This window comes from Rhamphochromis longiceps, linkage group LG7, assembly GCF_057381845.1.
Source record: "Rhamphochromis longiceps isolate RC_006_pf linkage group LG7, R_longiceps_female_GT1.1, whole genome shotgun sequence".
In the NCBI taxonomy this organism is placed as follows: Eukaryota; Metazoa; Chordata; class Actinopteri; order Cichliformes; family Cichlidae; genus Rhamphochromis; species Rhamphochromis longiceps.
The window spans coordinates 48524390-48539661 of record NC_140563.1 but is presented as its reverse complement, the minus strand read 5'-3'; the positions used below and the strand labels follow the sequence as shown (position 1 = coordinate 48539661).

The window sequence follows — 15272 nt, the reverse complement described above, 5'->3', positions numbered from 1 at the left end:
AGTGGTGTGGAACTAGTTTAGCTTTCGTCCGTCAGATACACAACAAAGCACATTTTTTGGTAGAGCATGCTAGCGGGCCGTCGTTATTACCGAACCAATTTTATGTGGTACACGGCGCTCAAAAATTTGTCAAAAAACGTTTTAGTAGGACTTTGCTAAGCTACGAAGCCGCACCACTTGATGGATTGTCGGAGCATTACAGCTATCGTAGTCAGGAGCCTCGCGGAGTGATACGTACAGTGCTTCAACATAATATTAGCGTATGTGTGTGTATAACCTCTTTTTAAGTTTTGTGGATATTTTACATGGTTATGCTGAGGATATGTCAGCCAGTTTCCATTGGAAATGCCTTTTGGTTAAACTGTCAGCAAGGAATTTGCATTTGTACTGTTAAATCTTTACATAACTTTAATGCACATAAAAAAGCTGTTTGTTTAAGTGAAAATACATTGATGGGTTTTTTTTTGCACTAATAAAGTTGTGGAGTTGTATTTTGTCTTGCTTCAATTATATCATCGGTTATATCTTTACCTCAAAATTTCAAATATATATTATGATAAATATTTTTGGCCATATTTCCCTGCCCTAACTGGGTATAAGGTTGTTAGCAGAAAACACCATTGACTTTCCAACTAGCCTATTTTATGGTGTTATTGGAATGTTTTAGAAAAACCTACTGTATGAATGTAAAACCTACTTATCTGTGGAAAAGTAGTGCACATTTTATAATTTATTACTTGAATGAGAGCATCATCTATATTTACCAGTGCCTCGTTTGTGTCAGCTGACCTTCCTTCTCCTTTCTTCTATATATGCAAATATATTTTATGTGTCAATCCGTCTATTGTTAGATTTTGATCTTTATGAAAACATTTTTGATGCATTTATATAAAAATCTGTCATTTCAACCATCGCTAAAGAGAGGGCTGACTTTTCAATTTCTGTATCCTTGATTTAATTATTATTAGCAGAGTTAAATCCTTTATACCCTATAGGGAAAGGATTACCTATATCTAAACCAACTCATTAAATATTTAATCGTAAAGAAGCACTTCCTGTCTTTTCTTAATGTAAACATTTGAAAAAGACCTCGGGAATTTACTCCTGTTCTTCTGAGGCTCATACCGCAATTTTGGCAAAAGAGGCCTGTTAATTATTCAGCAGCAAAAGGAAATCCTGTTATTGGCAATCATGCATTGAGGTGCATATAACAACAGCTGACTTGAATAGGTGTATAAAGCCATGCATTTTACAAGGCTTGTGACAAAGTTTGCATCTGTCTTGGAAAGGAAGGAGGCTAAAGAAGCAAAGGAGGATGGGAAAAATAAAACGCTAACCTTGTAGCGAAAGCCTCTGAGCTACGGCATAAAAAGAGGACAGCTTACGAGCGGAATATAGTGACAGTGGAAGAATTTCAAAGGCAAGAGGTCAAGAGCACTCTATTTTCAAACTTAACATGGGGAATAGGTACATGTTGGCTGCACTAACCCATATCAAGGGCACATTTTTGCAAACGATAACCTCCCAAGAAGAGCAGACGAAGTATGGTGCGGAAAGAAAATTGCTTTTCTCAGCAAAATTCCACTATCCTTTTAGTCATATCAGTCCTGAAAATGTCTGCTCGGGATGCCTTTGTGCATGGGGATCTGCTGTATACACTGCATGACTGAGTGTGTGTATGTGATAGAGCATTTCCCAAAGCACTCCTTTCTTTATTTCATTTTTGTAACCCCCCGCAAATTCCCCAAACACATCATGTGACAACAAGTATCAGCACAGGTTGAAGTAGAGCAAAACTGAAACGTTATAAATACAGAAGCTGTATATCCTTTTAACCCCATTCATACCAGTGATGTTCCCTTTCTGTTTATTGCTTCACGATATTCACATCTGCAAATGGAAATGTTCTGCAGTTATATCAAATATTTCAAGTCCGTTTCTTCACTTAAGCGCCCCTACTTCAGGACAGTGACTATAAATACTCCCTGGGTCAAATGGTAAATCCGTCCAGTTCATCTGGAGGCTAGAATCCAACAAAAGCCATATATTATGTATGTTGATAGATTAATACAGTTCACTCAGCAGTGGGTAGGCTCGTTCGAACTGTGTGGGAGAACGAGCTTGGCACCGAGCAAAAATATCTTTAGAATTTTGATAATAGTACTGACCCAAGCCATGCATAATATGGAACAGTTTAGCTTTGCAGTGCTTAATCTGCAATGAATTGAGATGGGATAACTTTTTTAAAAAAAATAAAATTTCACCATCTGCTCTACGTCTCCGCAGATTTTGCTGATTTATGGAACACAGTCTGTGCCTCCTCCTCCTTTTTCCCCCTTCCCTGACACAAATATATGGATTTGAATTAGAAACAATAGGACCGGTGACCGTCGCCTAAATGTCCCATTCCTTCTGCTGCTGAAGAGCAAGGCTGCCGGTCAGAGAGGGAACTCTTGCCAAAGTCTCGTGATTTACAATTTGTCGAATACTGAATTAGGAAGTCGACATCAAAATGGAAAGAAAATGAGGTCAATAAATTCAGAGATGGCATTGCATCAGAGTGCAGGGAGCAAATGGGGATTGCAAGAGCAAACAAAAATAACCCACTGCAGCTGGAGTAAACCTCTCTCCACATAATGCCAGTGGTCCATTCTCTTGAGAGGACAGCAGCTGTTATGCATTTCTCTCAGAAGAAGCTCCCCATAAAAAAAAGTATAAAAGAGGAATGTTGATGTGAAAAGGTGAAACAGCATTAACTCTTAGAACTATGCTGCCAAATCATTTTCTTCTCTTTCTTTTTTTTTTGTTGCAAACTTGATATATGGACATCTGTAAGTAGAAAAAGACAGTTTTAGGAGGTTAAGGTGGGGTGGCGGGACTAAGAGTGAAACACATCATTCTGTCTGAGCTTAATCTTTTGCTAGAGCTGATAAGGACCACAGTGATAAAGTATATAGAAAACATTACTTTTCCTGCCAGAGTCCTGTAGCACACATATTGAAATGGGATGAGGAAATCATGCTCTCACCTTGATAAGATGATACTTCCTCACATATGTCTTTCTAAAATAAAATGCAGTTCTGCGATCCAATTGCAATCTCACAGTTGCCTCGCAACAACACTTCTTCGCACCCTACCCTCATAGTGTGATTTGGAAAAAAACAATGTTACAGTCACTGGCAATTATGACAAATCAGTCACAGGATGGAGAAACAACGAAGGAGGATCAGCTGTTTAATTCGGTGAGACTTTACGGTCATTCTCTTCAAATAAATGCATAAATTAAATTGTTTCAGATTTTTGAGTAAAACAAATGTGTGCATACGTGAAAAAACAGTAAAGCACGATAGCAGGTTAGGTAGATTTACATCACTCTTATCTTAGAGCAGCTTATATGAGCTGATCTCAGATAAACAGCCTTCTAAGAGATTTTTTTCCTCCCTGCTCGTCCATTGCTTTGGTCTAGACCTTTTAGGGCTAGTCACTGGAAACCATACAGTGGATAACATCACTTGACATTTACATGCATGAGCACGGAAGGTCTGCAGTGCGAACAGTGTCATTTACATCCTCCCAGCAACTCCTGTTCAGGCTCTGATTCATGTCAGGGGCTCCTCTGGGTGCATTTTGAGTATGACCAGCTCGGGGACTGAAATTAATTCTGCCATTTTTGCCTTCATTCTCATATCCCTTCAGTCGAACTTTTGAACAAGAAGTAGCATACAAATTCTGTTACGCTTGGAGGATTGCGCCCTTTTTTATTTTCCCCTTTAAAGGCTTATTGGAAGGTGAGAGACGACATATTCAAAACAACGACTGTGCCCAGCGAGGTAAATCGAAGGAAAGCAGTTAGTGGTTTCTCATCAATAAAACCACAGAGTAATTAGAGAAAGCACTTGAAAGCCAATTTGCAAGTTGACAAATGATCAATCTTCATCTGTAATGCAGCCACAGTAGCCAGCAACATCAGTGGTGGATGTGGTGACAAATGGCTCGCATGTTGTACCATCTAATTTTCTTTGGTGAACGACTGTGATTCTGGCTAAAGAGGTAGAATCCTGCTGTTTTTCCCTATCAGCTTAAAACACGTTTTCCTGGAATGAGATGAACATGGAAGTAAATCAGTAATGCTATGCTCCTTTTTGTCTAAAAGTGCTATTTAAGAGACATACTCTGTTGATAATCATGTTAGCACTCCCATTCGCAATGTTAATAGAAAGGTAAGGTATTAATATGAGTGAAGGAAAAAAAAAACCCAGAGCGAAAAAAAATGATTCAACTGTCACAATATTTTTATTTCCATTGCTCAGAATCCCCCAGGATGTAAATGAATTCCATTTTTATTTCATGCTAAATTTCTATGCCCTGTGGTTTGCCAGCTTGCTTAATTTTTTTGACACCCCAATCACACACCCCAGTGTCTAAGACCATCCGTGGTCTTCGCGCTCACACTTAAACTGAAACCTTATTAATTAGCTTGCTTTATGACAGAGACATTCCCTGTTTAGAAACATCTCATAAACTGCCCCCGCATAGCTTCTGTTCAGCTGGGCAGTCATCAAATCAACCTCGATGCACGCTCTGTGCACTACATCACATGACGGATGCTCTCCTCTGCTACTCCTCTCCCCTGTTTGCATTGATCCTTCCCCTCCCAGAATAGATGTGGACACAATAATTCAGCAGCCAGGTAAATTGGAATAACTCTGACCATTAGTGAATTTGTTTGCTCTTTAAAATCAGCCATTGATCCCCGAGCTGAGCTGATTGGTTGCTGACCAACCAGAGAATTTAATTATCAAACAGAGTGTTGCTTGCTCAGCCATGTTTTCTGAAGGTCAGGGTGCCACTGCAGTCCTTTTTAAAGAAACGGAAGGACCAAGGCGAGACATTGGGTGAGGGGAAGAATCCAGTACAAATGAAGTTAGCCACGGCTGCTCCTCCCATTCCTCTGTTGCTTCCCAGCAATTGCAAGTGGCAGACCATTACCACGCCTTTCCAGACATGACTGTGAGCTCTGCAATAATAATTCTCCAAATTCAGACGACAGTGGTTTGGCATATAGATGCAACTCTGCTCTCTCACTCCTCATTCTGTCATTCCCCAGCATGAATCCTGCATACCCTTTGGTCCCATTGAGGTCATATTAATATGAACTATGGTAAAATAACCCAGAGGAGTATAAAAATTCATAGGCTGCCAGCCATCCATAACCTCGCGTCAAAGGTTTTGCTTCACTACGCGCTTTATACCTGTATCACTGGGAATAAATTCACTCTGAGGCAGCTGTGCTGATAAGAGTTCAGAGAGAATCCCATCTGCTAATATCCATACAATTCCTCTGACTGAAAATGTAGAAAATAAATATTACATACTGGTGACAAGATGTCACATATGAACAATGGACAGTGTAAAAATACAGAATACACTATCTGTTCTAATTCCAGTGAGTCTACCTGTCTCCCTGCAGTAGGCTTCTTTCTATCCTGATCTCTTGCCTCCCTGGGATTTAGAATACAAATAAGCAGAACAAGCCTCCCCATTCTTATGAACTTTATAGAATAAAGAGAGACACTTAGGGCCCCACACTAGGGAGAGAGGAATTGATTGGCAAAGCTAGTGACGGGACCAGAATGGGGATTGAATCCCCTTGAAAGAAGCAGAATGGAGGAGGAGTTGCAGTATGAATAAGGCTGTTTAAAAAGAGGATGGAGAAAACAAGCCTCCCTTGTCCTGTCTTGTGATTTCCTGAAGCAGACATCCTCCCCTTTTTACCCTGCTATTCAAGGGTAAACGTGATCCACTCGCTGTCTCTTCCCCTCTCAGTTCTGTTAATCCACCCCAAAAATAAATACCTCAAATGATATATATATATAAATACCTCAAATGATATATATATATATATATATATATATATATATATATATATATATATATATATATATATATATATATATATATATATATATATATAACAGAAAGTGAAAACAAACCCTATTTGCGCAGATGACCAAGCAAATGTGAGTATGATTTTAGATTGCCATTTGTTTTGATCTCATGCTCTACCTTTGCATAAATGCATTATCAAGGATAGTGTGTTGTTGTGCATTGCTGGTACACACATCTTTTCATCAGTTACAAGCACTCTTGACATGAGAACAAATGTAATTTGCTCCCATTCATGGATTAAAATTGATTGACTTGGCCAGCCCTGCAAATTGTGACCCTTGGTACAGGAATAGAGTTGCATGTGTATTGAGCATGTGAGGCCCAGATTCTTAACAAAGAAATACATACATATATAATCAAAGTGACATGGGACAGTTGGGGTGACCTCTGCCATTTAACGGCTTTCATATGGCTTTCTTTTTGTGAGTATGAGCATCAGCAATGCAATCTGGACTGAATCAGTGAGCTGAGTCTGTTTTACAAGGGCACAGGACCCTGAACTGGGTCTTCCCATGCAGTAGTGCAAGAAGACCCAGCTCAGGTTCTGTATTAACACCTCCTCAGGCACGTGGCTACAGGCCCTTATTCTATCAGTCCCAGTGTCCTAAACTTCTGTGCTGCATAGATATCTGGTATCCTGCATCAAGTTGCCCTAAAGTCAAATGTAATTTAAGTATCAAAGAGACTAAAATTGTCGTACCTTGGACCACATGCTAAAGACCATCTCCGGTTTGCCTGTCACATGCAGCAACATGGTGACTCTAACATCAGTGATAACGATGGCACCTTTTTTTTTCTTTCAGTGCCTTTATTTCCACTGAGTCAGAGGTTACGCAAGATAGGGGTCAGTGAATCTACTATCTTGTAGATTGCGGACTGTCTGTTGGACAGGTCTCAGATTGTGTGGCAGGGGAAGTGCCAGCTTGACGTGGTGGTTAGTAACACAGGAGTGCCACTGGGACTGCTCAGTCCTCGGTTCTATTTCTTTGTACATCTCAGATTTCTATTATAACTCCCCAATCTGCTGAAGTTCTTTAACAATTTTAAAGTGCTGACTCAGACAGTATGATTGTCTGCTCCTAAATATAACAAGAAAGAGGAAATGATGGCTGATTTTAGGGGGAAAAGAATTGTGACCAAGCCCATGAAAAGCACAGGTGAGGAGGCTGGAATAATTCAGAGCTACTAGTGGTTGGGATTCGATTTGAACAATCAACAGGATTGAAGGAGCAACACCATGGTTGTGCAGATGCATACTATGTACTCAGTTTTTTGGTGTTTTCACGAGGATGCTGGAAATCTACTAACAATCTGTAGTTCTGTCTGCATTGTTTTTGTCTGCCATGGTACCAGCTGTAGAGATACCAGATCAATAAACCAATTCAGAAGGCTGAAACTAGTATCTATCTATCTATCTATCTATCTATCTATCTATCTATCTATCTATCTATCTATCTATCTATCTATCTATCTATCTATCTATCTATCTATCTATCTATCTATCTATCTATCTATCTATTAGGGGTGGGGGAAAAATCGATACTGTGTAGTATCGTGATATTTTGTTTGCTAATGTTACAAAAAAGTTTTTGTGGACTGGAACATGCTCTGACTTCAGAGCATGTTGATCCTTTTTCTGAGCAAGAATCCTGACATTCCTTCACTGTCCAAATGTGTTTAACTTTTTTTTATGGCAGCAATGAACATGACAGTTTACTTATTTTCATTTAAGACATGTTTTATTTTAATTAAGTTTAAAACTTTTTTATTTAATGTAAAATTATATTTTGTTTTAATTTACTTTCAAATTCTTCAGTTGCTGAAGGGGCTGCATAGTTTTCACAAATTTCATAGTTCAGAATAGCTATAATTGTACCAGATAGTAAGTTGGACTAGACTGTAATACAAACCGTTCAGTTTTCAACAATAAAACTGACTGAAATGAGAGAAAGACTGAGTGTGAGACTTTGTTATTAGATAAAATGAATATTGATAAAGTTTACCTTTATGTACAGAATCTGAATATCGCAAAATATTTTTAAAAATTGCAATAATATCGTATCGTGCGTTAAGTATTGTGATAATATCGTATCGTGGGATGTATGGTGATTCCCACCTCTACTATCTATCTACATCAAAACGTGGAGAATCGTTATGAGATGTTTGAAAAAAATCATCAGTGAGGCCATGATGTTTTATTTTCTCTTGTGGGTAATGTTTAAATACAGTCTAACATAATCCTAAAAGTAAGTTATTAGAGCCAGACCTCTGTGATGTATGACAACGTGCCATTTGTATTTTCTTGCCTTAAGGCTATCTCTGATATTTGTTCTCAAAATCCTCATATTCCCTCACAGAATTTAGTGCATGCAAATGCATCCAGTATCTCTCTGTCAATGAGGGACTGGATGGTTGACACCCCATCCAGTTAAACCCTCCCTGTGGTTCTCTTCCAAATTATTTGGCTCTCCTTGTGATGACATTCATCGGTTTCCTACACTGAACAGTTCTCTTAGGACCTGGGTAATAGTGATTAACCAAGTATGTTATCTTCTCCCAAGCTAATTTAACATCACCGTCCTTAGTGGCTTATTTACTTTGATTTGCTCCTTGTGAATCAGCATTTCATGCACGTGAGCATAAGCGTGTTCATGGGAGAAATGTGGCAAATGCTCTCTGTAGCTTTCATATATAAACTGAAAGACTTTTAAACCTTCAAAAAAGAGTGTATCTGATTCCTAATCCCATCACATTTCCAGCTGTGCAGCTGGTACACTGCACCACATGCCTCAGCCCCTCAAATACCACAAGTCCATCACCTTGCCCCATGTGGACATTGCTTTTCACCAATGAGCACTGATTCATGAAGGTGCGGCCCTCACATTTTAAAGGCTTCACACAGTCAATGCGTAAACTATTATTTTAACACAGTACTACTAATAAAAAGCATCGTAAAAAATTTAATATAAATTGACCGACTATACATAGTTACTCAGCATTTAGTATAACCACTTACTCGTGCTCGGTCAAGACTCAGTTTTATCAGGTACATTTTGGTATAGAGTGTGAAAATGTTCAGATGGGAAACTCACAAAGCCAGCAGGAAAAAAATCTGTCGTGAGATCATTTTTTTTGGCAGTACAAGAGAGACAGCCATCTACGTATGAATAAACCTGACTGAGGATTTACTCTGTCAGGTGGCCATATGAATGTAAATGCGCTCACTAAGAGGTTTCAGACTAATGCTCCAGGTGGTGGAAATGACAGAGTACTGGGTCAGCTGTAGACATGGTTTTTATGGTAGTGCAACTGCTAAGAGCACAAAGTAACTAAATCAAGTGTTGCAGTAAGTCAGTAAGTAATAGTGAGAAAGACGACCAGTTAGTCATTAATATAATAAATAGGCACATAAGGACGTGTAAGGTGAATTCTGTACATGAAGAAGATGTATATTTTTACTGTACAGTGATCCTGTGATTCTTCATAAATCCTCAACAAATTATGCTTGCTGTGTTTGGTGTATGTAACATATACATACACATGTATGAAATGTTATATGTATATACAGTATATAGAAAATACACATGCTATACAGTATGGAATATTCCTATTAACTACATAATAGTAATATTACTTTCTACCAATTTTCAATTTAGTCGCATTTTGATTCATTCATGACCAGAATATATAATTAATTCTAATTAATTAATTAGTAATAAATTAAAACTTTAAAACGTCCATGAGCGTTATGCACAGAGCCGTCACAGCAGGTCAGCCTTTATCTGAAAACCACTATACCAGCTACTTTATAGGAGAAATATCCACTGATTTTATGTATATGAATAACTCAAAAGCAAACACATTTGTGAAGGAAGCAATGCACTCTCCAACCATAGTAATGTACACAAAGAGCTACGCACAAACTTTCATGAAAATGCATCATGCAAACAGCATTTGTCTCTACATTAGCAATTAAAAATGGAGAAACTTTGATTTGTCATTTCCATTATTTATTGGCCTGTTGTACTGGATGTGCATGTAGTTCTCAGATAACAATATAACTCATAACTCATTAAAGAATTGTTATTAATTATAAAGTAGACTGCTGTATGCAGACAGCACTCCTATAAACCGTTTAAAAAATTTAATTTATATATTAAAAAAAAAATCTCACATTTTCTTTTGACATGGCATTACAAAAATGCTCACTGCTCATTTTAGCACAATCACAAAAGTATTAATCCCTGGTCAGTATTTCCTCTCTCTGTCTCATTATATTGTTTCATTCTGACAGCCAAGCTCAAATTAGTCTAACGTAATTAACATAAAACATGACTGCTATTAAAGCGGGAATAAAGTGTTATTGGAGGAAAGTTGAAATTTCATTACAATCAGCTTATACTTCAAATATGGCAGTGTGATTATTGCTAGTTATATAAGTTGATATTCAAATGATCTCTGATTCTTCCAAGTATTTTTGCAAGGAGATGAAACATTGTTTAAATAATAAAAAATATAGAATTAATTTAACTGACGTGCTAATTTGAGCCATGACATGACAGAAGAAAAAGAAATATAATAATAATAATTAAAAAAAAGAAAAAACCTTCCCCATCCGTATACTATGATTAGTTTAACTTTGGCAATCAAGCAGTTCATCATGTATTTAACTGGAAAAGATTAGGCCCATTAAATTTTCCCTGCTCTTTTATGATGTGTTATTGTGTAATAAACCATGAAGGGAGGGGAAATTTTTGCATAGAGTAGCACTTAATAGCACACTGTTGCTCCACGGCCAGGGGCCAGAGTTCTTAAATGCAATTACTGATGAAAATCTTTTTTTTTCTTATCGGAAACTGCAAGGCATAATTTCAGTGTCAAATAGATATTTTCATTCAAAAGCACAAGGAGTACAAAGAGAAAATGAATAATTTTTAATGTCCAAATTTTTTTTTCCACTTTTAATTTAACAGTATTTAAGTATTAAACTGGGTTAGTAATGCTATAGCATGCACATGTTATGTATATGCTTCCCAATGAGAGGCAGGTTTCTGGCTGGTGCTTTTAGATGAACTTTTCCTATTGATTCTTTTGCTTTTATTGTGTATTGTTTGTGACATATTTACAGAACAACATTATATGTAATAATAAGATTTGTGTGATGACAAAAGCAGTGGTCTAACTGAAAGTTTCTTCTGGTAATAACTGCCACCATTGGTCAAAGGGAGATGTTGATCTTGCATGTTAGTGGATGAGTGTCTTGCATGTTAGTGGATGAGTGTCATAACAAGTCATAAAGTTGCCTCTAACCCTGTCAGAAATTATAATGATAGCTATTACATAACTGGAGAAAGTGTTAATAAAAAACAAAAACAAAAAACAGTCTATGTATGAAGAGGCAGAATGTGCATGTTTTCCTAAGAACAAAGAAAAAAAAATCCAGACATGGAGGGGGCGCAAAGCTAAGAAAGAGCAGAAAATAAATATACACCATGTCACAGTGAAGTGACAATGACAAGGGCACTGTCTTATTTGTTCGGTACAAGACAATTAACCTAACTCTATGACATCTTCTTGTACCGCTAAAATAGACTTTGTCATGTAACAACTCTCTTTCTCTGCATCTCCTTCCCCCCCTTCCCTCTGCTCTTCTCTCCCATCAGGTCTCCACATAATGGAGCGAGAATGAACAGAGAGCGGCTTAAAAAAAAGCATGAACTGGAGGTTTATTGAGGTCATCTGCTTCCTGTTTATATGGGACCATATAACAGTTCAGTCTTCCCGCCAGGATCCGTTGGCCACTGAACAACATGTCACCAAGCAATATGACTGGCTCATCTCTGACCGCGGACCTTTCCACCACTCTCGGAGTTATCTGTCCTTTGTGGAAAGATTCCGCCAAGGATTTACGACTAGATATAAAATTTATAGGTGAGTTCACTTTCAGCCTGTGTACTGATGCCACTCATGCTTTTTAGGGGAATGTCTTTTTACGGCTTTGCTATTTTCAGATTTTGAGATTTTAGTTGCAAAAAGCTGAACTCTGTACATCTTTAACCCATTAAGTGTACTTTTTTATATTTAGATGCAGCCAGTCTCACCCCCGTGAAATTGTTTTATTATATTAATGAAGTGCGGATAAGACTCCTTGCTTTAGCTTGCTACTGTACACCAATACACTGTAGACAACAGAGTAGGTTTTTAATGTTGAAGCAGTATTCTTAAAATGACTTTCGTGCTAAGACACCAAAAAAGTCAAGAGAATGGAGTCAGTCAGCTATCAGTTTCTGGTGAATTTTTATTTTAATTTTCAATGTAATTTATTTTAATTTTATTTACATACCACTGAATCACAGCAACAGTTGTCTCAAGGGGCTTTTTATTGTAAAGCAAAGACCCTACAATAACATAGGCAAAACTTGGCATTTACATCCAGTCTGTTTGTCCTGTCATCCTCCTTTCACCGCAAACCGAATGCAGTATATGATTGGCCGTCCCTGAGCAAGATCCTAGCAGAAGCTTCTTCCTGTTAAAAGGGAGTTTTTCCTTCCCATCATCACCAAGTTTTTACTGACAGGGGGTCATCTGAATGTTGGTTTTTTTCTATAATATATTTAGGTCTTTGCGTTAAGAAATAAAGGGTCATGAGGTTACTGTTGAATTGAATTGAATTGAATCACATGGTGATTAATTGTGATAAATCATTAGAAATTGTAAATTTGTTGTCATCTACATATATAGGAATACCAACTGGGTTGGAATTGATATTTTAAAATTAGTCCATCAACATACTGCACAACTATTCCTAAAATTAGTTTATTTATCATTAAGTCAATTTTTGGGGTCTGTGGGATAAAAAGAAAAAATGCAGCCACATATACAAAATAATATAAAAATAAAAATAATAATAAAAGAAGAAAAAAAGATACAAATTAAAGCTAATATATTTCAATATTACTTCACCTGTAGTGATTCAGTTACATACAGTACCTAGAACCTTCAAGGACGTTATTTTGACCCCACAGAAATTAATTTAAAACAGCAATTGTGGCATGCCAAACTGCTTAGCAACATATATTGCTTACTCATAAACTTACAAGACTGTGCGAAGTGTATATCTAGAGAAAAGAAGAATAATTACTGCAGGGCAAAACAGGTCACCGATGGGATGTTGAGCTGGGTCAGAGTGGGGGTGCGCGTGACGGTACACATGGAGAACCTGGCAAGTTACCGGCTGTGCAGAGCAGCAGGGGAACTGTAGCTGAACTGAGCAGAGAGTCCAGAGTGTGGAGTACTAATCCTAGGAAATAAAGAGTGAAATCCAGAGCAGAGCAGCCGAATCGGATGGGTTTCAGCCTGATGAGCCTGGCTGAGGAGGGGTGTGGATTGAGCAGTGTGGACAGTGGATGACAGAGATGCAGGTCAGGTAAAGTAGAGGCAGATGTGAATGGTGTGATAAACTTTGACTGCTGTACTTTTACAGTAACTCTGTGATTATTTTTTAAATGTAGGCAATGGCTGGTTCAGTCTGTTTCACAGTGAGCACTTTTTTTTTATTTTAATGTAACTAATACCACCTGTGTCGCAAAAATAATCTTTTAGGTTTTCCATACTGTTCTCCTGCAATAGTGAAATTATTGTGTGATGTTGCGAGCCATTTTTATTAGTAAATTGAAATACAAGTTTTTAACTTTATGATAATCGAAATAATTTATAAAACTGGTAAAATAAAAACCTCCAATGATTTTTTAATCCCCTGATAAATTTGTAAGCATGCTCATTTACAAAAAGTGAACAGTTTCTATTTTTTATTGTAGTTTCATTTCAATTGAGACAGACAGAACATCAACCAAAAACCCAGACAAAACGCTCCATAAACATTATGAATAGATTGGCATGTCATTGAGTGAAGTAAGTATTTGATCCCCTTCAAACCAGACAGATTTCTGGCTCCAACAGATTGGCCGTGTGCCCGTGTGATAAACAGATCACAAAGAATCAGTCAAATACAGATACTCATCATCTTGATTCATAACTCATTATGTCCATAAAAGAAAACCTGTCAACAGATTCAGTTTCTTACATTACAACCTCTCCACCACCAAAGACCAGTCAAAGGATGTCGGAGACAAGACCGTAGACCTGCACATGGCTGTAATGTGCTCAAAGACAGCAAAAAGCTTGTTGAGAATTAGAAATAAAATGACCGTCAATCACCTTCATTCTGGAGCTCCATTCAAGGTCTTGCTTCATGGGGTGAGGATGATCATGAGAATGTGAGAAAGGTGTTGGATTATCCCAGAACTACATAACACATAACACCATAATTAGTTGAAATCTTGCAAAGTCCACAAGGTCCCTCTGCTCAAGAAGGCACATGTACAGGCCTGTCTTATGCTTGCCAGTGAACATCTAAATGATTCAGAAAAGGGCTGGGATAAAATGGTGCAGTCAGATGAAACCAAAACTGAGCTCTTTTGCTTGAACTTGAACCGCCATGTTGGGAGGAAGAGACATGCTTAATTTGACCCAAAGAATACTATCCTTCACAGTCAAGCACAAATGTGGAAACCTTATGCTGTTTTTCTTATAAGGGTATAGGACAACTTTATTGCATTGAGAGGCCAATGGATGGGGCCATCTACCATAAAATCCTGGATGACAAACCTATTTCTCTCAGCCAGAACACAAAAGGAGGGTGTGAAAGCTTGAAGTTGACAAGGGGCAGCCAAAAAGCTAAAGGGAGAGTTTTGAGAGTATCAAAAAGAGGAATGGGCCAAAATCCCTCCTGAGATATGTGCAAACCTGGTGACAAACTATAAGAAATGGCTTACTGCTTTGCTTGCCAGCAAGGGTTTCTCCAAAAAGTACTAAGCTATGTTTTCTTAAAGACCAAATACTTATTTCACTAAATAACGTGCAAATTAATTTATAATTTTTATGTAATGTGCTTTTTCTGGATTTGTGGTTAATATTTTGCCTCTCACTAGTAAAGTGAAACTGCCATAAAAATTGGAGACTGTTCATGTCTTTGTAAGTGGGCAAACTAACAAATTCGGTAGGGGAATAATGAATCATTTTCCCCGTTATATTTAGTCGAATCTTATTCATAATTAGAGAAATATCAGCTCAATTTCTTCAACTTCTTGTTTAACTGCAAAAATATTTAACTGCAAGAGGACATAGGTGCTTGGCAAGCTTGCTTTAAATAGGAATATAACAACTAGTTGGCAGCCAGGTCAAGTCCCCTATTGCAAAGACTTATGTCACAGATGAGCTGGACTCATCGATTGTCTGATAGATCTGTCTGTGTTTATGAATTA

At 37.7% G+C, this 15272-nt stretch overlaps 1 protein-coding gene across 1 annotated transcript in view; it reads left to right on the top strand.

The window, feature by feature from the left end:
* The window catches only part of brinp1 (bone morphogenetic protein/retinoic acid inducible neural-specific 1), a 116402-nt gene that overhangs the window by 21642 nt on the left and 79488 nt on the right, over positions 1–15272 (top strand). The window contains exon 2 of the mRNA XM_085413997.1: positions 11613–11880. Within this exon, the coding sequence (XP_085270123.1) occupies positions 11663–11880 (218 nt within the window). The 5' untranslated portion in view covers positions 11613–11662. The remainder of the gene's footprint in view (positions 1–11612; positions 11881–15272) is intronic.